This window comes from Oreochromis niloticus, linkage group LG11 (assembly GCF_001858045.2).
Source record: "Oreochromis niloticus isolate F11D_XX linkage group LG11, O_niloticus_UMD_NMBU, whole genome shotgun sequence".
NCBI lineage: Eukaryota > Metazoa > Chordata > Actinopteri > Cichliformes > Cichlidae > Oreochromis > Oreochromis niloticus.
In genome coordinates, this window is record NC_031976.2 from 20,539,522 (window position 1) to 20,565,532 (window position 26,011).

The 26,011-nt window shown below is 41.0% G+C and overlaps 3 protein-coding genes across 4 annotated transcripts; 1 reads left to right on the forward strand and 2 right to left on the reverse strand.

Annotated features, from left to right (window-relative positions):
- Positions 1 to 1,101: 1,101 nt before the first annotated feature.
- On the reverse strand, positions 1,102 to 5,160 carry gtpbp10 (GTP-binding protein 10 (putative)). Its single transcript, XM_003450953.5, has 10 exons — positions 5,003 to 5,160; positions 3,984 to 4,177; positions 3,760 to 3,851; positions 3,487 to 3,631; positions 3,310 to 3,383; positions 3,131 to 3,183; positions 2,908 to 3,015; positions 2,728 to 2,805; positions 2,478 to 2,601; positions 1,102 to 2,169 (listed from the first exon to the last, which is right to left on the reverse strand). The coding sequence occupies exons 1-10, from the start codon at positions 5,033 to 5,035 to the stop codon at positions 1,958 to 1,960; spliced, it is 1,113 nt and encodes a 370-aa protein (XP_003451001.1). The 5' UTR covers positions 5,036 to 5,160; the 3' UTR covers positions 1,102 to 1,957.
- Positions 5,161 to 5,835: 675 nt separating this feature from the next.
- Positions 5,836 to 13,125, forward strand: osgin2 (oxidative stress induced growth inhibitor family member 2). Of its 2 annotated transcripts, none has more exons than XM_025911869.1 (6): positions 5,836 to 6,471; positions 8,858 to 8,950; positions 9,286 to 9,422; positions 9,536 to 9,727; positions 9,820 to 9,911; positions 10,007 to 13,125. In XM_025911869.1, the coding sequence occupies exons 2-6, from the start codon at positions 8,884 to 8,886 to the stop codon at positions 11,187 to 11,189; spliced, it is 1,671 nt and encodes a 556-aa protein (XP_025767654.1). In that variant the 5' UTR covers positions 5,836 to 6,471; positions 8,858 to 8,883; the 3' UTR covers positions 11,190 to 13,125. The 2 variants fall into 2 exon arrangements, with proteins under 2 accessions (XP_025767654.1, XP_005472755.1); XM_005472698.4 differs by lacking the exon at positions 5,836 to 6,471 and adding an exon at positions 6,481 to 6,661.
- Positions 13,126 to 14,141: 1,016 nt separating this feature from the next.
- Positions 14,142 to 25,615, reverse strand: nbn (nibrin). The gene is made up of 17 exons (XM_003450955.5): positions 25,441 to 25,615; positions 24,475 to 24,596; positions 23,025 to 23,146; positions 22,263 to 22,422; positions 22,076 to 22,179; positions 21,875 to 21,992; positions 20,470 to 20,660; positions 20,286 to 20,380; positions 20,068 to 20,200; positions 19,756 to 19,964; positions 19,256 to 19,424; positions 18,352 to 18,991; positions 18,120 to 18,209; positions 17,208 to 17,348; positions 16,693 to 16,806; positions 16,558 to 16,607; positions 14,142 to 15,463 (listed from the first exon to the last, which is right to left on the reverse strand). The coding sequence occupies exons 1-17, from the start codon at positions 25,469 to 25,471 to the stop codon at positions 15,430 to 15,432; spliced, it is 2,523 nt and encodes an 840-aa protein (XP_003451003.1). The 5' UTR covers positions 25,472 to 25,615; the 3' UTR covers positions 14,142 to 15,429.
- Between the last annotated feature and the right edge of the window lie 396 nt (positions 25,616 to 26,011).

Below are 26,011 nucleotides of genomic sequence, written 5' to 3' on the forward strand. Positions count from 1 at the left end.
TACCCTGTATTGAGGTGCAGATTGGGGTAACCCTAAAATCAGACTAAAATCAGAGCATCATAGCCAGTAGGTTTAAAAGAAAAGGGAAAGGAAGAGAAGAAAAATTAATTAATAAAAAAATAAATTGTAGACCATATATTTACTTACTCTCACACTCACACCTTAGTGAGGACATCTAATTGACATAATGCTTTCCTTAGCCGCTTACCCTAACCATCATAATGAATGTCTAACCCTAAACCTGACACTAAAATTAGAATTTGCAGAGAATTGACTGAGAAAGAGAAAATATCCAGTGAGTGGCAATACTCTGGGCTTAAATGTCTTTGTCAGCAGTCAGAGCGCACCAAACCAAGGTAGGCAGAAGAGCATCTCTGTATGAACAACACATCGAACCTTGAAGCAGATGGGTTACAGCAGCAGAAGACCGCATGAAGTGCCACTGCTGTCAGCTAAGAGAAATAGCTTACTAGAATTCAACAAGAGAAGATTAAACAATGCCTGCTTGATTTCTGCTGTGATATTCAGACAGTAGGGTCAGTTTGGCAGAAACTGCATGAAAGCATTGACCCGTTCAGTGTTCTTGGTACACTTTGGGCAACCCCCAAGCACTGTTCAAACCCCACAGTCCGTCTGGGTATTTGTGTCAGCAGATCTCAATCCAGTCGATCCCCTTTGAGATGTGGTGGAACAGGAGATTCACATCATGGATGTGCAGCCAACAAATCTGCAGCAGTTGTCATGTCATGAAGAATTAAAGCAGTACTGAAAGCTACTAATAATTAAAAAGGGGGTCAAACCTGATATTAACAAGGTGTACCTAATAAGGTGACCAATGAGTTAAAGACAACAAACACGGCCAGTAAGATATCATCTACTGGTTTTGGACTTGACACTTGCATGTTTTTTTTGGAGCTTTGAGCGTCCATATTTATAATACTGTATTTTCTCAGGCAATGCTAGCCTGTGCACCGATAAACTACATGGGTGCACTACACGGACGCATGTAAACTTAGCACAAAAAGTAAGGAAATTTGTGTTAAATCGATTACATCTTTGTAATAAATGTTTGCTAGCAATAAAATCAAAAATCATCAAACACAAATTTGCTTCAAGTTTATTTGCTAATTTTAACTTACATACTTATAAAAACTAAAATTTCCCCCTGTCAAAAAGTTGAGTGAACCCTTAGCCCAGGCTGTACCTCACAGCAAACCATAGGACTGATCGAAAAACAGTCAGGAGATCCAGTTCAGTCACTCAAATTAGCGCAAATGAGGCCAAGTGGAAAGCAACTGGTTACCTGTGTCGGTACACCTGCCAAGCAAAGCAACCAAACTCTTACCTTTAGTTCTTACCAGCATTCAAACTGTTTAGTTACAGCAAAGATTCACCCTCACTGGAATTGCTTTGAAGGGGGGAAACAATGAGGACAAAACCCATTTTTGTATCAGGATGTTTTACTGCTGTTGAGCGTTTTAACATAGGAGTCTGTGAGGACTGACTCACTCCTGGAGCCAGCCTCAATTGGTCATTACTGAGGTTCCTGCTTGGTTGCAAATTAAATCAGATTATGCCCCTGTTTAAAGTTAAACAGACGATACAGCTGAGTATGCACAAAACATAAATCAATAATAATAAAAACACTTTAAATCGTAGTGAGAAACTGAATATATTGTATTTATCATTTACTGTAGTCATCTTGACTATAATCCTTTTATGCAACAGCCTGTGAATTTCTATGATATTCAGAAAGTTTTATCAGTCTTATACAACACATCACTTTTAAATAAATAAAGATGGAGCTTGCATCAGTCAGTGAGAATTTGATCATCTCCAAGCAGAGACCTCCATCACTTCTATAAATTGAAGTGGTTTTGCTCTCCCAGGAGCTTCGTGGTAGAGGATGTTTATCTGCAAAATCCTGCGTGACGATGCTTGATGTCGTCTACGTTACTCACGCACGTCCTTGTAACTGCTTCCTCAGTGCTTGCAGCTTTTCTCGATGAGTGGCTTTAACTTCCAAGGCTGCGTCTTCATCGAGGGACTGTCGAATGCAGCTCTTCAGGTGGCTGATGCCAAACCCGGTGATTGCAGAAACGGGAACCACGTGTCTGAAGGTCAAATAGTTCTGTGGTATCATATCTTCAGGCAGCAGATCAGAGAACTCTGTACAGGGGAAAGAAAAGGAACAGAAATACTGTTAAAACTCATTTTTTCCTCCCAACAAACTGCAAAAATATGCTCACATAAAGGAAGTTCAGATGCACGAAAATGAAAAACTCATCATGCCGCTTGCGTCAATATCTGAATTCAGAGACAGAGCCAGAGAAATGTTTGCTCATGCGTAAAAAAGAAAATATAAACATAAACTCTGGAACAGACTAGGATGCCTGTGAACCCTGGAAGTAGAAATTCATCTTCAGTCTTTACTCCTAAATGACTTTTCTACTTATTAGTGCTAATTCTAGTCTAACCTTCTGGGTTTTGTAGTTGCTCCTTCAGCTCTGCTAGCTTGTCCTCAGCATCAGGCAGGTCCATCTTATTCACCACCAGTAATGCAGGCTTTGACAACAGCTCCTCTTTATACAACTCCAACTCCTTTAGGCAGCAGTCAGAAAGCAGAGGAGAATGAGGGACAAAAAATAAAAGGAGAGAAGATTGAGTCAGGGGATTAGAATGAATATCTGAAACATTAGTCATCAAACTTTGCAGCTTCAGGCTCACCTTGGTTAGAAGCTGCACAGCCTCGAAGGCTGACCTAAACGGTGTTTTACTTGCCAGCTGAAAACCACAAACATCGACCTGCATTCAGACAAAATGCAAAATTGTCATCAGAAGCAATTTTCACCTGGTTACACTGAAAGCAAAAACATAGTAAAAACATAGTTTGTGTTAGTTACGCACCACAAATAACAGCTGCTTGGTCCTCTCCACGTGTTTCAGAAATTTGTGGCCCATGCCTTTGTTCATGTGAGCCCCCTCAATCAAGCCAGGGAGATCAGCAACAGAAATCTACACCCACCCCCGCCCAAAAAGAGCAAACAATCAAGTAAACCAACTACAAAAAAAAAGAAAGAAATGATTTTGCAGACAGTTGCAGCACAAGGCAACACGTGGAATCCTCTACCTGCTTATAATCGTCATATATCAGTTTGCCAATCTCTGGTTTCAAGGTTGTGACTGTGAAACGGCAGAAAAATATTAAAGTTTAATGAAACACAGAATTATTTCTTCTTTCAAAGCATATTTTGCAAATTTAAAAAAGACAAGTTTTCTTTTTCTATATGCGTGTGGGCATCTTCTCACAAGCATAGCTGGCAATCTGAGGTGTGGCGTTAGACAAGGCTGTCAGCAGAGAGGACTTTCCTGCATTCGGGAACCTGGTGGTGATTTAACAGAAGAAAATCAGATGTCGCCCCTTTGCTAATCTGAACCTCAGCAGAATTCAGTTAGTGTGTTTCTTTCCCCCCCTTCTATTCTCACCCCACAAGGCCCATGTCTGCTATAAGCTTGAGGTCCAGTCTGATGTGTTTAGCCTCGCCTTTACTGGGCTGAAACGCAGAGTACAGCGAGCCTCCTGATCCTCCTTTTGCCACCATCACACGATCGCCCTCCACGTTCAAGTCACCTTGTAAGTAGAATGGTAGAGGAAATAAGAAGCTTCACTGCAAAAATCAGCTAGCTACTCCACTGGCATTTCTTCTTCTGTTAGAAAAAACAAGGTTCACATGACTGACTGTGAAAGCTTTGACGTACCGAATGTTCTGCCCTCATCAGTGGTGACAGTGATACCAACAGGAGCAAGGATCTCCTTGTCTGCCCCTCTTTCTCCTTTCAGAGCTCGAACGCTGTTGATAAAGGAGATCCAAAAGCTTTCACCCTCTCATGCTTACAGGACTATTTCAAAACCTCTACGAAGGTCTGAAAAATAGACATTTTTTAATGATCGACAGAATTTAAAATAAAAATTGTATTTCTACCCGCTGTTGGCTCCTGCGTCCGCTACAAAACGTTTTTGTGGGAATTTGTCCTTTATCCTTTTTAAGGTCATGTTCTTCTTCGCCACCACCCAAACATCTCCCCCGTTCCCTCCTTGTCCTCCAAGGCGGGGTAAACCCATCCCTCCACTGCCTCCACGGACGTACAGCCGCAGATTGTCAACAAAGTTTCCATACTGCAAAGAGTCAAAGACACATCAGACTGGTATTAAGAAATGGAAGAACACCAGAGACCCTAACAGGCAACTCCAAGTGATTGAATCTTTTTACTGACATCATTTACCAGGGTGAGACCTACATATCTCACAAGAATAATGACATTTGACAGCAGCTTGAGCATCCTTCCTTCTTATTTTCTTCAGTCCACTAAAGCTAAACAGTAACTCATATATATTTTACATATGAGTTTAAATATACAAATATGTGCCTATGTATATTCTATAGGGACTTTATTGTTGTTGTTTTACTGTTTACTTGATGTACTTTATTTGTGTGTATGTACTTTATTTTGGTAACATGATACAGTCTATACAGAAAGCTGTTCTGGGTTGACAGGTGTATTGATCAGTGGAGCATTGATGAGCAACTAGAGTGCTCAAAAACTCCTCGAGGATGGCACGTTCATATACGTGCAGCCACAAAAAAGGTTTGCCAAGCCTCCCAGCACAATCTCAAGAGTGTGGATGAGACAGCAGGAAATGGATATTTACTCAAGGAGAGCAGGACAGGGCATCATCTCAACAGCAGGACCGGTGTCTGCCCCTCTGTGTGAGGAGGAGGAGAGCTGCCAGAGCCCTACAAACAATCTCCAGCAGGCTGCTGATGTGCAATAGCTATAGAGATAGTTGGTGTATCATCTAACACACCACATGAGAGACAAACACGATTACTGCTTGGTGTATTTAGCTTTGACAGTTAGCTTTCCAGTTAATGTCAAAAACCGTATAACACCCCCCGTTAAATATGTGACATTCACAATACAAATCTTCTATAGTACTCACCTTCCGTAAGCAGATCCTAGTGATGTGAACCATCTTCAGTGGCACTTATTGCCACTCTTAAGAAGTATTTTCGCCAAAGCTAACTGCTAGCATACGTACATGTGTTTGGATCGGGGACAGGAAGTAGTGGTTCTTTTCTCTCCGCTTATTGGATGATGAAGCGGGGAGGCGGGGCTCCCATTCTCACTAACTGTGAATCAACTTCACCTTAACCAGGGATATGTCAAATGGACTTTTCCTTAATCTTAACAGCAGAGGGAGAATCAGCGGTTTTATAAGTAAGTATGCAAGCTGTTAAAAGAAATAAAAAAGCCAAATTGTTTGTATATACTTTTAACAAAAGGATAAAATCTATTCTTCCAACATTATTTATTTATTGATTTATTTGCCTTTGCCACATACTGGTTCAGAATGAGCTAGGTCAACAAATACTGGTACAAAAAACTGGTGAGGAATGACTTATTGATTTGTATGAATTTATTTTTAAGGAGCCTGTTTTATGAGTGCATTTTTTTATCTGCTGAGGACATATATAAACTTTTAAGGATTATTTATTAATATTCTATATCCCTAGGTAGTAAGGGTGTACTCAATTTTTCATACACTGCTTTCTGCATTTTTTTTTATTAAATAATAACACTGTTTCACGTCTTGGTGTTCATCTATTTGCCTAATTTTATGACCTGCTAGGAACCAGGTGGTTTTTTAAATGTCCTGATACATTAAACATTAAGGAATGTAAGAGGGTGTACTTTGTTTTTCACAAGACTGTGTAATGTCTCTATGTGCTTTGGTCCAAGACAGTTCTCTCTTGAAAAAGAGATCTGAGTCTCACTGAGACAACCTATTTAAATAAAGTAAAAATAATAATATGGTTACAATAATAAAAGAAATGTAGTTTTTCATCTAGAGTAACTGAAAAATAGGTGTGTCACAACCTAAAATACACACGGGCTGTATTGTCCAGAAATCTGGCAACTCTGACCTACAGCACTGAATATTACCTTTAAAACTTCAAGAAAATGCAAGTTTCTAACCAAAATTGTCCCATTCTCAATAAAAAATTCAAATTGTAAAAGCCAGATTTGATATTTAAGTCCTTAAATAATAAAGACAGACCATCATATGCAGCTGTAGCAGGGCTCACTGTGTCTGTCCTACATTTGAGCAGTGCACGTCTTATAAATAAAACTGTTCTCTCAGGTAAGCCCACTCAGCGAGCAGCAGGGTCGGCGGAGCTGCGAGGATGCTGAGAGAGATGCTCTGATCTTCCGGCTCTCCCCCGTGAGCGCGCTCGCGCCCGGCGGTGCAGAGATGCGCATGTGACGACGAAAACGGAGACGCAGAAGCCAGTTTCTCTCTTTCACACTCTGCCACCAAGACACACAGAAGATCTCCCCCCTCAGTGGACATTTGCACATCGATCAGATCTGCATACATCAGGTCTGCTCGGATTTTACCTCGCGGAGGTAAGGCTGTGTGTGTGCGTGCCTGTTCGTGTGTGTGATGACGAAAGAGAGGTTGGCTTATCTCTCACAAGACCCCAGACAGCTGGGTAGGTCCTCCCACCGGTGTCTGGCTATTTATACGATTTGAAACGCTGCCGTGGGTCGTGATAACGGGACGAGACCAGGAGATACTGACACACATCACAGCTCGGTAAGAGATCCTGTTACTGAGTGATGCGGATGGCCGCGTGTGTGTTTGACCTAAATTATGCAATGATGGTGTAATAGCGGCTGTAGCATGTGCTCCTTGAGACTCAGTGGACGCAGGCTTCCCGGAGTCAGCGGTGTAGTGGAAGATATAAGGCTGCTGGTCCACGAGGATGGTGTTTGGGATCGGGTACCAGACTGCTGCATCATTCTTTCCCTCCTTTAGCGCGTGCTGCAGCATCATCCCCGGATACCGTGTATAACCAGCCCGGCCCTGTTTTGAATTTAATCTAATTTTCTTAAGTGAGATGCAGACATGTCCGTGCAAAATGATCTCAAGTTGCAAAGAGGAGGGTGTAGTTAAACCTGCTGTGAGACGGAGTGTGCACATAAGGGTTTATACACACTAATATTTCTTAGCATGCTTTTCATTTAACTTCAAATAGGTTCATTGCTGTGAAGCTGTAAAGGCTTAACACAAAGTTTCAGTTGTTTGTGCTAGGTAGCTAACAGTACATCGTGCACCATGTTCTAGAAAAGTATGGTGCGTCCTACACGCTGGCCAACGCGCACATGTAGGCGCGTACACGGGCTGGAAGAGAGTAAAACAAACCCCAAACGGATGAAGCGCACTAACACCTGGGGTGTATTATTATTATCGTCACATTTAAACTATGGATGTTGGTCTGTTGTGTGTTAAGGACTTGTGCTCTCGAGGTTTCACTGAACTTAAAACTGCGTTTTTGGATTATCTGAACTGGGTTTTGTTTGTTTGTTTGTTTGTTTTTGCGCACTGAATGACATTATATCTGATCACAAAGATACAGTAAATGCAGCCCACAGATCTAGCTTCATGATTTGCTCATGATGCATCATGAGCTGCTGTTGCATCATGTAGAAATTATAGAGCACAGGTGCCCTGTGAGCCCTTGGAAGGGGCTTTTTACATTTTTTTTTGTCCAGTTTTATTTGTTATCTGTAGATAAAATCAAACATAAATCCACTGTGGGATAACATAAGCACTGGTTTATGGGTGAAAGTTCAAACAAAAGAAAACAACTGCACACACGGGTGTTTTGTCAGATTAACCAGGGGCCTGAACAGTATCAGTCTGCCAACTGGGGGCATGGATACGGTATGCAATGTGTGGAATCCCATTGCTTTTATTGAAAAGGGTAAATAAGCCGACAACCAAAGACAACTGGTTGGTCTACAGACACAGGTCAGACAGGGGGGAGGGAGAGAGGGGGGTTGACTGGAAGTGAATCAGATTGTATGGGCGGCGGGGAGTTTTAAGGGACATGTGCCAGAGTTTTGGGATGTAAGACAAAGGCGGTGTGGGCACTGTTTTGGTTGGTATGAAAGTGGGGCAAGTGGGCACTGGTTTGCTGTAGCCGTTGGGTAATGTTTTGGCGGGAGTGAGCGTGAGTGTGTATATTGGGGTGGAGGTGGGGGGGCTATGAGAGGAGCGGGTGTTCTGATGATTTGATCTGTCAGCATGCCAGGACCACATTCTCATCCTGCTGCCATTGAAAGGGGCGGTAAAGACATAAACAGGCCCAGTGGGATTAGGGCCCACTCAGAGGAGTGATCAGGGGGGATTTGCTACCCGGCGGGCACACAATGGCACTGTCGCGTAACACACAAACACACAGTACACATGCTCAACGGCTACATTTCACAACAGACCCAGGCCTATATAAATCTGATTAGAAGTCCCTTTTGTCTGGAAAGCAGTACCGGGGTTAACAGAGGCTAGCTCTGCCCCGGGCCATGTGCGGTAGGACGTGGGGTGTGTGGACACGGCGGGACGGCAATGAGAAAAACTGGGGGCATACTGTGTTGTGGCGGGGTGTTTCCACGTGTGTGAAGCCCCAGACAGACAGGGAGGGCCATAGCTGTGCGTGAAAGCACAATAACAGGATGAATAAAGCCCCCCCCCCCCGCCCCGTGTGTGTTTCTGAGTCAGCTGATGATGGTCGATGGAGACAGGATCTAAGCTAACATAAGACAACAACAACACTGACAGACAAAAAGACAGTAAGCTGGTTTGAACCTGTTCAAATAATTTGACCCAGAAACAGGGAAAGAGTGGGACAAAGAACAAATGAGGCTCTGCTTTTAGTTGACTACTGAATGGACGCAGCTACAGAAATGTCTGGAACTTTCTTCACATTTCTGTTATTCTTGTCCTCCTCAGTGCCGGCTCTGGCCCAGGCTGCAGCCATGCCTCTCCTGGAAGAGACCACTCTGCCACAAGAGCACCCACCCACTGTTCCTGTGGTCATCATAGGTAAACTTTTTGCCTGACCTTTCACTGGTTTAACATAACTAGTACATCCTTCAACCTGGCTCTTATCCTACACAAAGCACAAATCGATAGTTGGGAAAATCAGGACAAGATGCTCTTCAGAAAAGACAGAAAGGAGAATAGGGAGGTCCAACAAGTCCAACAAGACAAGACTAATTCTGTGTCATGCGCACCTTCTTCCATAAATGTCTAGATGTTCATTGCATGTTTGAAAACTGCTTAAAAAGCACACGTTTCAACCTAACATGTATTATATATCGCCTTGTGCCTCTTTGCAATGCTAGCCTGTAATTTCCCAAATGTGGATTTATGTTTAGGCAACGGGCCATCGGGTATTTGTTTGTCCTACCTGCTGAGTGGATACAAGCCGTACTTAGACCCAGCAACTGTCCACCCAAACCCAATACTATACAGGAAACTACAGGACACCAAGCATCTACCCATTACCGAACAGGTAAAAAACAAAGCAACTACCAATCCTTGCTTATTTAAAAATGGCCAAAGTCAGTCTGGTACCTCATAGGCATGACTTTCCTCATTTATTTAATTTATTTTTTTTTTTTACAGGATCTGGAATATCTGAGTGAAGGTCTTGAGGGGAGGTCAAGTAATCCGGTGGCTGTGCTTTTCGACACACTCCTGCATCCTAATGCTGACTTTGGCTACAAATTCCCTTCTGTCCTTCAGTGGAGGAGGGACAAGCAGCAACACATCCCACATCTGGTTCTGGGCAGGGGAACACCTGGGGGTGCTTGGCATGTAAGTAACAAACTTTGATCTGTCCACATTTAAAGTCAGCCATTTTGTGTTCACCTGTCTAATCTACGGCGTTCCCTCTCTCATCGCTTCAGGCAATGGAAGGCTCCATGCTGACTATTAGTCTTGGCATCTGGATGGAGCTCCCCGGGGTCAACTACAAAGACCTGACCAATGGGAAACGCAGGTAATGACAGAGGAGAAGGTTTACAGCAACGATACGGCTCAAGCTTCAGTTCAGTTCTGTACTATTGCTCCTCTTTGTCTCTGTTGTTGCTCTAGGGATGTAACCAGTGACAGAGCCACACCAGAGGAGATCTCATCCTATTACTGTAACTATGTGAAGCTAAAGGGTCTTCAAAAGAACTTTGTTGACAACACCTACGTGACCTCCATCCAGAAACTCTACCGGGGGCATGATGGAGAAGGTCTTGAAAACGGTCACACTCATCAAGGAGATGGAGGGGTGGGAGATGGAGTGAATGAGAGATTTGAGGGAAATGGAGAAGTGTGCGTAATGAGTGGAGGAGGGGGGGCTCTGTGGGAAGTAAGGGGATACCAGCAGGTGCAGAATGACACTCACGTCCCTTTCTGCCTGTTTGCTGAAAATGTAGTCCTGGCCACCGGTGCTTCCGACTCACCAGTTCGACTGGGTGTAGAGGGGGAGGACCTGCCTTTTGTGTTCCACAGTATCTCAGACCTAGGCTTGGCAGTTAGCCAGAGGAAACTGGATAAGAACTCCGATCCCGTTCTAATCGTGGGTGCTGGTTTAAGCGCTGCCGATGTAGTTCTGTGTGCTTGCAACAGCAACATTCGAGTGTTGCATGTTTTTCGCAAGAGAATCGACGACTCAGACCTCATCTTTAAGCAGCTTCCCAAGACACTGTACCCAGAGTACCACAAAGTCTACAACATGATGTGCTCTCAGGCTTACACAAACGTGGCTCCCTCTTCTGCTTCTAACAGACCTCAGGCAGTTAGTATTGCCTCTTCAGTATGTGCCAAGATGTGCCCAAAGCCTCAGCTTGCTGCGGGTAATGTGGCTGGTAACGCTAGTGTTAACCTGTTTCCTGACTACACCAGTTTCCCCGAACACTGTGTGGTGTCCTTCCAGTCTGACATGAAATGTCTGCTGCAGGGAAACAACTCCCTCAAGGCATTCAAGATCTCCATGGTCCTGGTTCTGATTGGGACCAACCCAGACTTATTTTTCTTGAAGGGGCAAGGCCAGTACCTGGGTCAGGATCCAACAAGACCCATCTCCTGCAAGCAAAATCCAATAGATATCGACCCCTACACCTTTGAGTGCACCAAGGAGCCAGGTCTGTTTGCCATGGGCCCACTGGTGGGAGACAACTTTGTTCGCTTTTTGAAGGGTGGTGCGTTAGGCATCGCCTCCTGTTTGCTGAAGAGACTCAAGAAGAAAGGGAAGCTCATCAGCAACGGAGGAAACAACATAATGTGAAAACACGATGAGGATGAGTGCGACACGTTGATCTTAGGGCACACATTTCAAACCCTTTTACCATGATATAAAAGGTGAGGAGAAACTTTTAATATATTTTCTTCATTAATGCAGTGTTTTCTCATCAAAGCTAAAGCATTTTTACAACTTTTTAAGACCAAAAAGACAATGGTTGTACTTTAATTTGTTTCTAACGAAACAAAAGACAACTTTCAAGAGTCTTGTCTGACTTCATGTGAAGTCTCCATATGTCCAAGCTACTGTGTGCCAACATTTTCTAGTCAGTCTGTAACCTCATAACTGAACAGGACCTTACACTCATCAGGGTTATTTATTCATTCACCATGTGTCTTCAATTCATCTACTAACAATGCTTAACTCGATGTTGTATCATGCTTTAAATTTCTTTTAGCTTAGCCTGTAGGGAAAACTAAAAAATAAAGGACACTTGTTAATTCCCATCCAACTTACTGATGTAAGTGATGGTTTAGTGGTCCGACTTACAAAACCTACAAACTGGAATTCAGCCACAAGTAGTGTTTGTTCTATGACGCTGTAACCCAACAGTTTCATGGCTACAGTCACACTAGGGAAAATAGAAATGTATTGCAACTATCTGCAATGATCTTGCAATTGTGTTGCCTTTGAGGTGGTTGCTTTGAAAATGGGGACCAGGTCTGCAACTACTCGCAATCAGTTGCTGTGTTCAAAGCAACTTTGTGAGTGACCGAGCCAATCTGGGATCAGTTTGGGTCAAGAAGGAAATTATGCACAATTTGTTTGTGATAATACAGAGATAAACTGTGAAAAATCAGTGAAAGTCTCAAATCTGTTGCCACAAAAATATTTATTCTGATTCTGGATGGTGGTGCCATTTCTGTTGGGGCTTTGGAGGTGTCGGCATCATATCAGGGCTCTCCAAATTATCCAAAGCAGGGTGTGAATTTTTATTATCTATTACACCTGTCAATGTAATTTAGTGATTTCAGAACTTAAAACGCCACATGGCAACCTGTGCAGTCCCCTTGCTAGAAGTTTAGTATGTTCAACGAGCAGCCTCTGGGTCTCCACTTGGTTGCTGACAGAAAATAAAATAAACCCAATCACCAGTAACCACAGATATTTCCTTGTTGGAATGAGGTTGCCATCATATTTTTACTCTAGTGTGACTGAGACTTTAGAAGTCCTAATGTTCCTGATTGTTGAGCCTGAAACGGGAGTTTCTGCTTTTAGCTGCTATTGCAGGTAGTTGGAACTATAGTCTGATAAATTTGACCTGTTGCTTCAGTTATACTGCTACTCCAAGGTTTTCTATGCAAATAATTTAAAGTAGATCTGAATGTATCCTTGCACACCCACTGCTAATTTTACTGTTTGGACTCAAATATCATGGCAAAACGTAGGTTTATTAAAAGCTCACTCTGGTGTTTCACATTTTTCTCCTTTTTAAGTATTTGTCAAAGTCAGTGTGTGAAACACCTCAGCCAAACACTAACGTTTTTATTTTTGTTTAGATGTGCACTCTGAAGAACATATTTTTAGTCCCTATCTTATTATCTTATATTATTTAAGAAAAATGCATTGAATAGGACAAAAATAAGAAACACCAGTATGAGTCTTTAACCTTACCCTTGAAAATAAATGCCAATTATATATTAATTCAAATCTCGCTAAAAGAGTAATGAGTCTCGCCTTGATAATATATTTATTCAAATACCAGAATTCCAACACTTACTGCACTTTTTAAAAATAAATCTCGGCAGAATAAACACTAGCTTATCTTAATCTAAACCCGTATGGAGCTAAAGAGCTTTAAAAGTACAGAATACACACTATTACAGTTATACCATCCAGTATTTTTTTATCCATTTGCATTCGTGTAATTTGATGATGACGTTTTAAAGGGCTAAAAAGCCCGCTCCATAATCTCATATCAGGATTTAATACTGAGCTATCATTATATTAATTTAATAGGTTTTTACTAATGGTGTGAAACATGATCCACCAAACAGGTCAAATATTCATTGCCGTTTTCCTAAATTATATGAACTTGTAGAGCTTTACTGTTTTGTATAGTTCTACTTTTATACATGTCTACATGGTACAATCAAACAGTTGCACATATTTCAATTTCAATTTATACAGCGCCAAATTACAACAACAGTCGCCTCAAGGCTTTATATTGTAGAGAAAAACCCAAGAATCATATGACCCCCTATGAGCAAGCACTTTGGCAACAGTGAGAAGGAAAAACTCCCTTTAACAGGAAGAAACCTACAGCAGAACCAGGCTCAAGGAGGGGCGGCCATCTGCCGTGACCAGTTGGGGTGGGCTCATAAACAACAACAACAACAACAACAAAATAAAGATCTCTCCTTCAAGGTCCTCTTCTTGCACATCTCCAGGGCGCTGTTTTTAAATATTTTCTTGAGAGTCCAAAGTCTGTGATTTCACCAAGCTTCAACATCTCTTTTTAAACCAACTGAACTCTCATGTCTGAGTACAACCCTGCAGATGTCACTGTAGAGTCCATAGTTTCCAAGCTCAGAAGTAGAGCATCAGGTGAGGAGTGAGACCCGAAGCATGCAAACCCGAACCCGAAGTTTTTGTCAGAAAAAAGAAGATTATTTACAAAAACTAATTTATTAACAAAATTTACAGCGCTACAAGCGACCTAGAAATAAAAGCAAACTGACAGCAGCCCAGCGGTGCACAGGAAGTTAACCTTGAAGGGGATAAAGACCAAATTTAAGTCAAGCAAGCATTTTGATTTTTACAAGCGCAGTCCTAGAACTTTTTGATTGCACCTCATGTCTGCCCATTTCAGTACACTATCACAGTAAACAGCCATGACAGTTTTCTTAAGTGCCAAATTAGAGAAAGGTTATTAAAAAGTGACCGTAGCAATCAATTTTTAATTCCTGTTTTTTAATAGAATCCCTGTCTGAATAATGTGCATGAATAATTATTTTTTTGCCGCTCACGCACAGCTCTTGCTTTCTTTACTGTGATGTAATGTGAAGTTTTGATCTTTTTTTTTTTCTTCCCCCCATTCAGTACAAAAATAAGTCGGGGGCAATGCATTACTAAATAAGATGTAATGTAGTCATATTACTTTTCCCACTAACAGAATAGATTAAAGCAGTGCTGTTTAAACACTCATATAACAGTTAACTAGTGAAAATGTGTATACTTGTGTTCCACCTGAGTTATACCTTGAGTTATTTTCACGTACTTGGACTACTGTTTTGATATAAATATTAAATATATGCATGCAGGCATGAACTTTTGCCTAGCAGCAGCTGCTGAGCAAACAGACAGTAAAGTGCTACGAAACGCGAGAAGAGTGAATTTAAGGACGACACAGGGGGCTGAATGACTCAAAAATGAAGATTACTGTCTTTACTTAAAGAGAAAAATATGAGGCTGTTACATCAAGGTAAGACACACCAGATCATAGCTTCTAAAGCAACAAGATTATTTATATTTTCTGTTCATACTTGTACAGATTTCACAAGATAACTTAGGAATCAAAAACTTAAGCTATGTTACCTTATTGTTATTTCAAATTGTGTTTGAAGGCAGTCTCCTGACTACTTTTGCCACACTGTAGCCCATTTAAAAAAAAAAAAGACTTTGTTATTGCACAATTAATGCTGAATGCCAAATTAACCCTCAACTTATAAGCCACACTATCTGTGATTATGTGGGGGGCAGGTGAGCTTTAGCTATCTGCACAGAAAGGCCAACAGATGCTTGGCATGAGGACTCTTTATCTGAACAGTCTCAGATCTGGTAAAGTGCCTGCAAGGTCGGCTCTCTAGAGATCGCTTAAGAAACGGTAACACTTGAATCCCTCTGGAGTTTCTACTGTAGAAGGAAAATCTGCTTTTAGCATGTAGAGTTTTGAAGCTCTCTTGTACAGCTGAAACATTTTTAATGTTTTGTATGCCATGTTTTTTATTATTGACAAATAAAAACTGTGGAAAAAAAATCTCTGAACATGCGACTATTTTTTTGGTTACATTGCTTGCTGTCAGTGGCTTAATTAGACGAGCCTAAAAAAAACCAAACAAACAAAAAAAAACAGAACAGGAACAGCAGCCAAACAATGAATTACAAATGAATTACAAACATAAAGTGATGCATGAAGTTATTTCTGGAGTCCTTCCACACAGGGCTGATACTTCCTGTACCTCTGAAATGAATCCATTCTGGAGGATGTTGAAAAGAAGGCATTTCATCTTCTCTTGCTTAGTTTGGTGGGGTTGTACCTAAAGACACACACACACACATAAAAAGGACAATCTCAGGATGGGCTTTTAACATTCCTCATGCATCACTCCTCAATGTCCTAAGAGGCATTTTGAACAAACAATAAAAAAAACTGCCCAAATTAAGCCCTGTAAAATGGGGACAATGTTTGAACAGCTCAAAGCAAACAAGCTTCCTATAAACCACGTCTGGAAACTTGGTTTAAACGTTAAAAAAAAGCAAAAAAATAAAAAAGTACTGGACTGTTTTCTTAGCAACAGAGTCTGTTCCCTGACTACGCATGACTGACTGAGCATGACTCAGTGATCAAACAACTCAGCCTTGACACACACACACAAAATCAATCTCAGACGGTCTCTTTTCTGCTTAGTCAAAGAAAACACACCAGTGCCGGCTTACATCATCCGTTACCCAGGCAACGGTGGTGACGAAACAATCTCTAGGTTCTGACTGGTTAAGCTGGAGCTGCCGAAGCCCCGTATCCATAATTCTCGGCTAATTATGTCTTGTGCTCCTGAGTGTAGCGGCTGAGGCTTCGCAGAACCTTTGGAGTATTTTTACCTCCCAGGCTGTCATGGATGACAGCAAACAGCTCTTCTACGAGAGAGAGATGTGAAGGTTTCACTTTAATGGCAACGCAGTCAACAATTAATGGGAAAGGATTTGGAGCTTTTTGTAGGAACTGTTAGGAAGCATAAACCAGTGTGAATCCATTTCACCTGCTTTGGTACACATTAAAGTAGCAAGAGGTTCATTTCAAATATAAATAATATAAATTCTATTTTAACTGTGTCTGCTATTTCTGATCAAGTCAACACGTTAGTGTTTGACTTTTCTGAGTTTTAGATCAGGTCCAAAGTTGGAGAACCCTGCTGAGCTGGCCTGTCCCTTTTGTTGTCACACATCAGGTCACAAACAACAAAAAGCAAACAATAAACTAAATCAGTGTGACAAACCGAATAAGTGGCCGAAATAAAACTGTCAAAGTTGAACTGTGGCACAGAAGGCATAGATGCGTTTTAAGGACACTGCAAAGGAATAACAAGGTTACTTTCTGTGGTCTCGTTAAAGATTATTAGATCCCGTTTCTCACCTAAAGAGATCATCTCCTATGGTCTCGTCCCTCCTGCTCTGTTGCTCCTCCTGACACAGACAAAAATTCATTCAATTCAAAGTCATAAATCAAAGAATAGAACGAATAATAAACAAATAAGAGAGGCGACAGCACCTCAGCTGCATCTTTCAGCCATTCATCCAGATCAGAGTTCTTGCCCCGGTTGTGAACCAGCAGATCAGATCCTCCAATAATGTGATGAAAGCCCTCCGAGCCCGGCACACGATTCTGTGTCACAGAAACAAAACAAAAAAACAGACGTGGTCTTTGTCGGGTTTTATAGTTGAATATGACATTTCATAAACTCAGAAAAACATATGTTTAAAAATAATGGAAATCTTATGAAGAAGATGAACTGATTAGGCAAAAATACTTAAAACAATTAAAAATCTTTAGGTCTTTTATTTTTAAACTTTCACTTAAGATCTTAAAATGTGAGTGCGTGTGTTTTATTTTTTTTAACTTACCCAGGGGTGACACGTATTGTTGGATGGAAAACTGAATTAACTGAATAATTTATTTAATGACTTATTTTACATTTGAAATGAGCCTCTGCTCTGTGTGTGTGTGTGTGTGTGTGTGTGTGTGTGTGTGTGTGTGTGTGTGCGCGTGAGTCATCACTGTCTGACCTTGCGGAAACATTTGAAGTTCTTTATGAGGCCGTTGCCCTGCGTCTGATTTTGCTTGGCTTTGGGAGGAGCTGCCACGGTGAGAGATTTAAACTCCACCAACAGCAGCTTCTTTGGAAGGTCTTCATCGATCTTTGACTCCTGCAACAACGCACTTCTGTCAGACAGGCTTCTTTCTAAGACATTTATATGGTATAATACAGCAGCTAAAACAGAAACACAGTGCTCAGCCTATATACAGTGTGAACCCTGAAAAGCTTGGGCTAAACTACCAACGCCTGGATGACAGACAGCTTCAAATAAAGGCCATGCATGCTCCAATGCAATTTCTAAAATTTTGTAATATACCGAGTATTGCAATAAGATATTTTTATAATTTATCACCTATTTTCAACAGCAAATTATGTCCTAAAAGTTCAACTTTATCAATATCTGGTTTATTCAATAAGATAAAGTTATCTCACTTCAGTCATTTTTTTTTGCTGCAAAATAAGATTGCGAAGCATCACTGTTGCTAAAACCCACCATATCAATCTGCTGTCTGATTTTTACTCATGTGACTGGACCACTAGTTTGCTCTGAATTATTATTGTCAAGCTAAGCATGTCCAGTGTTGGGCTTTTTTCAGTTGAGCTGATTTCATGGGATGAACCCTCTTGTTTGTAGTTCACGCAGTATTTTAATATATTTCATAAAATATTGATATTTGGTGTCCCTGTATCGATACAATATCGCCACACTAAATATCACAATACTACATCATATCAAAGACCTATCTGATAGGTCTTTGAGATTCATTAAATACACAGACTATTAATATATTCACATATTATAAAGCTTTAAATATTTCTTCTCCTAGAAATGAGCAAGAAAACTGAGCTTAGTCTTCAGGAGGAAAAGAGAACAACTCACTTGGACCTCCTGTTTGATCACAACTGGTTTCAGAGGGCTTTTAGTCTCTTCTTTAGGCTGAGGAATATCTGCATTGAGTAGTTCTAAATCCTAAAAAAAAGAAAAAAGGTGAAACTGAGAAACAATCATTCTCATGCATAGCTGGGTTATAGTTGCATATACTGATGTAGTTTCAGTTTAAGCTTCAGTTCTCTGCAGACTGAATTACAGACAGTAAATCATCTTTCCTCACCTCAATGAAGGACACATCATCTTCTTCAAAAGGAATCACATCTTTACTTGTACTAGCTGATGACATTTCTTCTGGTTTACTCGACCCATGATTAGCCGTCGTGTAGTCAGCTGGGTCAGCTGGCTCTGTCTTAATACGGACAGTGTGCTGTTCAGATCGCTGGCTGTTCTTCTCCAAACTCGATTCTTTCTCTGCGCCCGCCTGTGGCCTTTGATTGGTTATCCCATTTTTCTCTAGGTGGACCCGTTGCCTCTTGCTCGAAAACTCCGCACTATTTAAAACTTGTTTCTGTTTAGCTGAACTGTGCTCATGTTTGGCTTGCTGGCCTTTATTAATTGAGGGTTGCTCATCAAAGCAGTCCATATCTTCAGACATAATGGACTCCAGTTCCTCCATCTGTATCACATCTTCCATCTCCTTCCTCTTTCTACTCCGTGGTTCCTCTGAGCGAGCCTCTGACCGTCCTGTGAACAAATCAGCTCCTGATCCGAGTGGAGTCTGGGACACAGTAGCACGGCCTCTGTGTGAGGGGATTTCCTCAGACGTGGCTGAGGTGTGTGGTGCCCGAGCAGTGACGGATGATTCTAGTGCAGGTCGCTTTGGGTCTGACGTGACAGCCGAGGGCTCGTCCTCCAAATGCCTGAATGAGAGGATAAAATAGAGAGAGATGGGCAGAAATAAATGAAGTTTTTCTCTTTAACTGGTTTCAATTAGATAATTCAGTTTAAAGTAAATATATATATATATATATATGTGTGTATATAAAAAGATTCCTTTCATGTGCTCCTACTTCCTCTTTATTCCAATATGACAGAGATTAGTTCGCAAAGATTTGAAGTGTCAATATTTGAGGTCCCATAAGAGAAAACAGTCACACAGTGTGAAATCCTAAACACAGATTTACCTTTTCTTGCTGGCTGGCTGAAAGAAAGTGGTCAGAGTCGACTGTTTCTGCGGAGAAGCTTGTGAAGAGATTTTTGGTTTCTGAGGAGACTGCTTCGGAGGGAAAGTCTTGGTGCCACTGTTAGTCTTAGGAGTTGATGGCTGTGGTCTGATGTCAAAACCGTCTTCACCTGAAACAGAAAAACACTCATTTAAAAAAAATAAAGATATTAGCAGCACATGTACTAGGCTGGAACATGCATAGCTGTTGACAAGGTAGATGACTGACCTTGAGGTCAAGGTCGCCGTGTTTTAAACTCGTCTGAGATTTTTAGTTATTTCAAAATCCTATATCGTCTTGTTCTCGAGTTATCGTATTCACGGCACCCACAACAAAACCCTATACCTGCATTTTTTATGGCCGAGGAGTAAAAATACGGCAGGGGTGCTGGATTAGTCCTCTGTTAAGCTCAGACAATGTAAAACTATCAATCGCTGTATCTGATTCACTCATGCAGCTACCTGCTAGCTTGGATTCAGACTTCTTCTTCTGTGACTCTGCGTTTGCTGCAGCGGTGAACGATGAGCTCACTGTTTCATCCACAACACACTGAGTGGTCGTTTTCTGAGCCACGAGGCTGGATCCACGGAGCTGACTGGCGTACTGGTGCGGCTTCTTCTCAGGCGTCTCCCCTACCGATGTCACCCCGGTGACCTCACAAACCCGCATCCTGAAAATGCAAAAAAGTGAACTGTAACACCTCAGATGAAGAAGACGACTAAGGCAACGTTTCTGACGGGCACATCATGGTGTCTGTAAGTGCGTGTCTGAACCTCTGTGATGTCTCTGTGTTCGCTGCATACGCCGTGATGTTCTGCGATGCTGCGGGTAACACGGTCTCATCCACAGCTACGCTCTGTGACAGCGAGGCGCTCGGGATTCTGGGTGTCACTTTTGGTACAGAGTCTAAGACACAAAAAAGAAACAAATCAATTCAAGGAAAACAATAAAATATAGAAACTCTTCTGTGTTTTTTTGTTCGGTCAGCCACCTGAATCTGAGCTTGAGGGATTGCAGTATTTTTCACAGGAAGCATAGATGGCAGCCAGACCGATTTCAGACTCTGTGATGACTCGAAGGCCTTTTCTGTGCCAGTTAAAAGGAGAAAGATTCAGAAATCATTCAGTCAACACAAACAAATGATCAACACCCTGCAGAACAAAGGGAGTGTGAACCTTTCAACGATGCTCTTCACAGAGTTTGCCCACTCTGTTGCGGAGGGAGACAGCAGTGTTTGGGAGGCACCTGTTGTAAAATCGACCACACAGCTCAACGGAGACTCCAGCAGGTCACGGGGCAGGCTGCCCTCCTCCAGCAGCTGACTCCTGCCACCTCCAAAACTCACTGCCGCACGAAGGCGCTTCAGCTGGAAACAGCACAGAAGAACCGCATATTAACACACATACACAAATAAACTACAGATAAACACAAAAACATCAGTTTAACAAGGCTGCCTCTCATGCCAAACTCTTGAGTGAATATCTGCCCAGAGATTGCTTTTGGCTCCTTTGAATTTCATCTTCACCTCCATTGTCTCCTCAGACAAAAGCTCTTTTTGCCTGGCGAAGTTTCCATAGTTATTTCAATTGTTACAGCATCAAGCCCTTCAGCTACCTGGGGAAAGTTACCCAGAGCTACAGAGAAAACAAAAGCACTGCTTTCTGTTTCCATTGTGCGCACATGCCTTCAATTTCCTGTGAGATTTCATCCCTGCTGCACAGTGAAAGCAAAGCAGATAAGCAGACAATCTAAATATGGATTGTTTCATTATTTATTTACATTCTGATGATAATTTGAAGCCAAAAAGTTAGCTATTCAAAGCATGGATGCAATATAGGTTGTATAAAGCTAACAAAATATCACATTACAGTTAGCAGAGTGTGCACGTCAAAAGAAAAACATGTAAAAAGGATAAAAAGATGATTCCATTAGGTCTTTAATCTCATTCATCTCACGTAAGAGAAAAAGGCCAAACAAGACAGCAGAGATACGTTTTTGTCCCAGATGAGGTTTCATAATGTGAAAATGCCCTGCGGTGCACCAGAACTCATCTCATCGCCACAATCAGGTCTTTTTTTTAATTTTTATCCATATGTGATTCATCACTATGAAACGTAACCATAAATCCCACACAAGAAGTACTGAAGTATGAGCTCATGTCTTTGTTAAATATTAGGATGGATGGATCCATGCTTTCTTGTTATTTACACCAAATTCTGGTGACTAAATGCACTGAGCTGCTGCCATGTTATTGTCTGATTAGATGTTTTTGTTAAAGAGTAGTTGAATAAGTGTATCTAATAAAGTGGCAGGTGAGTGTATATTGTCATTAGATAAGAATTTGGTTTACTTTTTGCATTAGACTCTGTTAATACACGTTTTAAATGAAAACATTTAGTTCTTGTTGGTGGGAATTTGTAGAATAAAGAAATTCAGAGGTTTCCGTCAACCTCGCAAATGAAGCTCGCAATCATGTGAGAAAGAAGCAGAAGGCAGTTATACTGCCACCACAAGTCATGACAGACAATATAACTTGCAACCCTGAACTCTGTACAGCGAGATCAAAAAAAGGTGACTAACCTGTTTGGCGCTGAGGAAAATAAAGGTCCGTCCACTGAAAAGCTGTTTGCGAAGTGGAACCGCTCCAAGATTAACATTGTCTTTATTCAAGCTGGGCTCATCGATCTCAGGAATGAAGCTTAACAAAAAACACAGAGAGAAGATGACGTTGAGCTAAGCTTCGGCGTTACCGTGAATCCATGGGAATGGTTTGTATTGTACCTCTCGGCTTTAGGAGGCGGTAACTTCTGCTGAACAGCTCTGCTGAGCTCTGAGAAAAACTCTGGCTTCACGATGGGACAGCAGCACAGCAGAGCAGAAATGGTCTAATTAAGAAAAACAAAAAATAAACAAACTAATGAACAAACATGTCACAGGAGCTAATGAGGATACAAAGTCGGGTCCTGACCTTAATGGTGACTTTAATAGAAGACATAACCAGGTGGGTGCAGTCCTGAGACCAGCTGCTGACCAGCTTACCACCCAAAGCTAGCACGGCCTGAGAGAGCGATGCTTGGCCTGCGTTGTCCAAACACGATGAACACACGACTGGCTGCAGATGAACCACACTGACACAAAGAAGACACGGTGATGGAGATACAATCAACCACAATCAGAACGTTTTATTAATCCAAGAGAAAATTACGCGGTCACTGTTGCTCCAAGACAGTAAGAACAGTAACAAACAAGTACAAATAATAAATAATACGGCAAAACAGCTCTCATAATACAAATAGCTCTGATGTATAGCTATGTCCCCCCCCACCCAATCTTTGTTATTTCTTTGCATGCATGTGCAGATAAAAAAAAAATTCCTTTTAGAATTAACTTCTGCAAAAGTTCCCAAAAAGTTGATTCTATTCATCATTTTCAGTGGGGGAAACGATTCGTCACTCATCCAAGTGACTTCTTCAGTTTCAGCTGAACCTTATAAACAGTACATTTGCACAATGACTGAAACCAGCACCACTGAATGAATAATGGGCTGGGAGGTCAGTTCCTTGATCATTAATATGCAAATTCTCATGACAATGAAACGTTTCTCCCACTGAAAACGCTACGTCCAGATGAACAGAATCAACCTGTTGGGATTTACTTACCTGGATGATTGAGCATGCATCAAGACATAGTGTAAAAATTCAAGAAATATAACCATATCTCTTCTGCATACCTGAATTTGCTTTGAAAAACCCCAAAAGTCACTAAATCCCCTGATTTCAGGTTCACTGGTGTTGTAATCTGTTGGTTGTTGACAAATGTACCATACTTGGAGGTGTCTTTCAGAGTCAGGGTCTAAAAAGCAGAATACATGAGAGCAATCACCACATTATTAATGTCTTACTGAAGACAAGCCTCAGTATTGCTATCAGCGTTCATCATCTGACCAAACATGTTGACTTTGTGCCAGACTCCATCACTCCCATCACTTTCAGATTAGATATTAATGTGAAATAATTAACGCATTCTTGAATTATGAATAAAACCATTTTTGTGAGGTCACGGTGACATCCAAGGAAGATAAAATGTCACAGAAGTTAAACTGTAATTAAACTCAAGCTTTAATAGACATTTTTATCATTTTAGATATTTTTATAGTGCGGCAGGTTTTTGAATGTATTAATAAAAAGGCATCAAGTAAACAGAAAGAGAAAGAAATTACAATTAAATTGCAATTAAAATGACATCATGTGTGTTTTATTTTGCAAGCGCATTACTCAGCACAGCCAGTATAGCTTTTGGTAAAAACCAAATGGAGAATTTCTTTGACTACACAACAATTACAGCTGAGTAGTGGGCATGTTTTACTATTTTCAGGCGTAGTTATGTAGGAGTAGCGCAACAGCACCACCTTCTGTACCAAAGTGTCATCATGCAGGCAAATATTTCACTGGTGCTTCAAGGAATACCAAGAGGATTTTTATTGATCCTCTGGTAAACCAGGAAAAAGGTAAAAAGGCACTAAAAAAGTCTTTGCTTCCTTAAAATTACATATAATAAATAAGTCTCAGCAGAAGCTGGATTAAAGTTTAGGAATAGGCCTTAAGCATAGATTTAAACAGGCCGGTAAAGCAGCAGATCTGACATGACGGAGTAAACTCTGAGAAACGTTTGATCCCCTGGATTTGTGCATCATTAAATGCCTCTAAAAGAAAAATGTGCAGGAGGGTGTTCACTTAAGGATTTAAAAGCAAGTAATTAAATCTTAAAATTTATCAGAAAAATAACTGATAAAGTGTTCTTCCCAGTTGAAATGCAAGCTGCGGCATTTTGAAGCAGCTGCAAAACTGCAAGGGAAAACATTAAGACCAGCATCGACATTAGTCAAGCCTTGATCAAATAAAAGCATGCAAGATTGAAAGATTAAAGCTTGTTGTCATAGCAGTAGCAGGGTTTTTGTTGTTACATACACCTCAAACGATGATTTATGAGCACACACCCTGTGAATATGAGCACACGGGGAGTAAAAAAAAAGCACAGGACAGCACAGTTGTATTTTATTGCAACAGATTTCACTTGTGTACCTAATAAAGTTACCACTGAGTGTGTATAAACTGTATATAAACACCACAACTAATCGTTCTCTGTTCATACCACCTGATTATTAGCCTGCCTTGTCTCACCTGCTCTGTTGCACTTAGGTGAGCGTGAGCCCTGCTGATAGACTGGTCACTCGGAAGAAGGATGTCACAATTCTTTCGGCCCACCACGTACTCTTTACCCGGGAGGAGATAGCAGGCCTCATCTGTGAGTGACAGATGGCAGGTCAGTGATTTTCTGATCTTTTCTTTGTTAGCATTAAAAAATTAAAAAATAAAGCAGGATTTGCATGAAATTTTTTACCAAAAGTGGAGGTTAGACCAACTTAAAAGTCATCCCCTTTTGAAGTTCTGCATCCAGGAATTTTTTAAGAAAACTGGACATTTTATCTTTTAACAAACAAAATATTATCACAAAATGATCGAGACTCAAACATTCTTCTTGATATTTGTTTTCTGAGTAAAATCAAAACTCCATGAACAAATCTGTTTTGTTTTGGGTTTTTTATGAATAACTGAGGGTCATGTGATGAGCACAGGACTGACAAAGTAGCGATCAAATCCTCTTCTACCTACAGTTTACCTGTGGTGTAAGAAGTTGTGCTCCTACTGTAAATCAATCCATACATAAATCTCATTAATTACACATTTAGGTCATTAACTAGAAAAAGTTTTGAGTTTTTGACTTTGACTGTTGGAAACATTTAAATTCAGATTATTTGACATCTTGTTTATAGTTGCTACCATTAATTTCAACTTGCCATAAGTTAATTGAGAACCAAAGCATCATATGATGATACTCAGATAACACATTAACCTGTTTAGCAACATTAAATTAACACAGAGTATAAACACGTGACAGCACAGCAAACATGCAGCTTAACGGGCTGCTAACCAGACAGAGGCTTCCTGTATGAAACATGCTTTAAATGCTTTAATCTAGTGTTTCTCAGATAGCTGCTAACTCCATCATCAAGGTGCTAACTTTGTCCGGCCTGCAGCGTGATAAATAAAGCTTCTTTAAAACACCGCCATGACACGAAACGTTACCTCCAGGCTGCTGGGGCGTCAGTATCCACATTTTACTGCCCTCTGTTGCTTTGGCATATATCAAAACTAGCAGCAATTCGGAAATAAAGCAATGTTTTGAACAAGTAGTTACAAACAACTATTAACTCGCTGGACCGTTTCACCCGCACCACTGTGTCGTCATAACTATGCGCCGCGCTTTCAAAATAAAAGTTCACAAAATTGCGTTTCACTCTCGAAAACGTTAAACAGTATCTGATAAAAGTTAATAATAAAAGAAATAAAGAATTAGATATGCATATACACACAGAGTGTCTCGTCTCGACCCACAGTGATCATAGAAGCACAAATCTAATGACTCCCATTACCATAGAAAATTAGGAATTTGAATCAATAAATAAATGAAATATAAAATGCTGGAATAAGTGTGGAAATAATCATGGTTGCCACACACACACACACACACACACACACACACACACACACACACACTTTCCTTCACTATTACTTAGTACTTCAGTGCAGTATAAATGGGCTTGAGGGAGGTTTTAATCAGCAGGAAAATTTATAAATTATTTACAGCTCAAAGTCC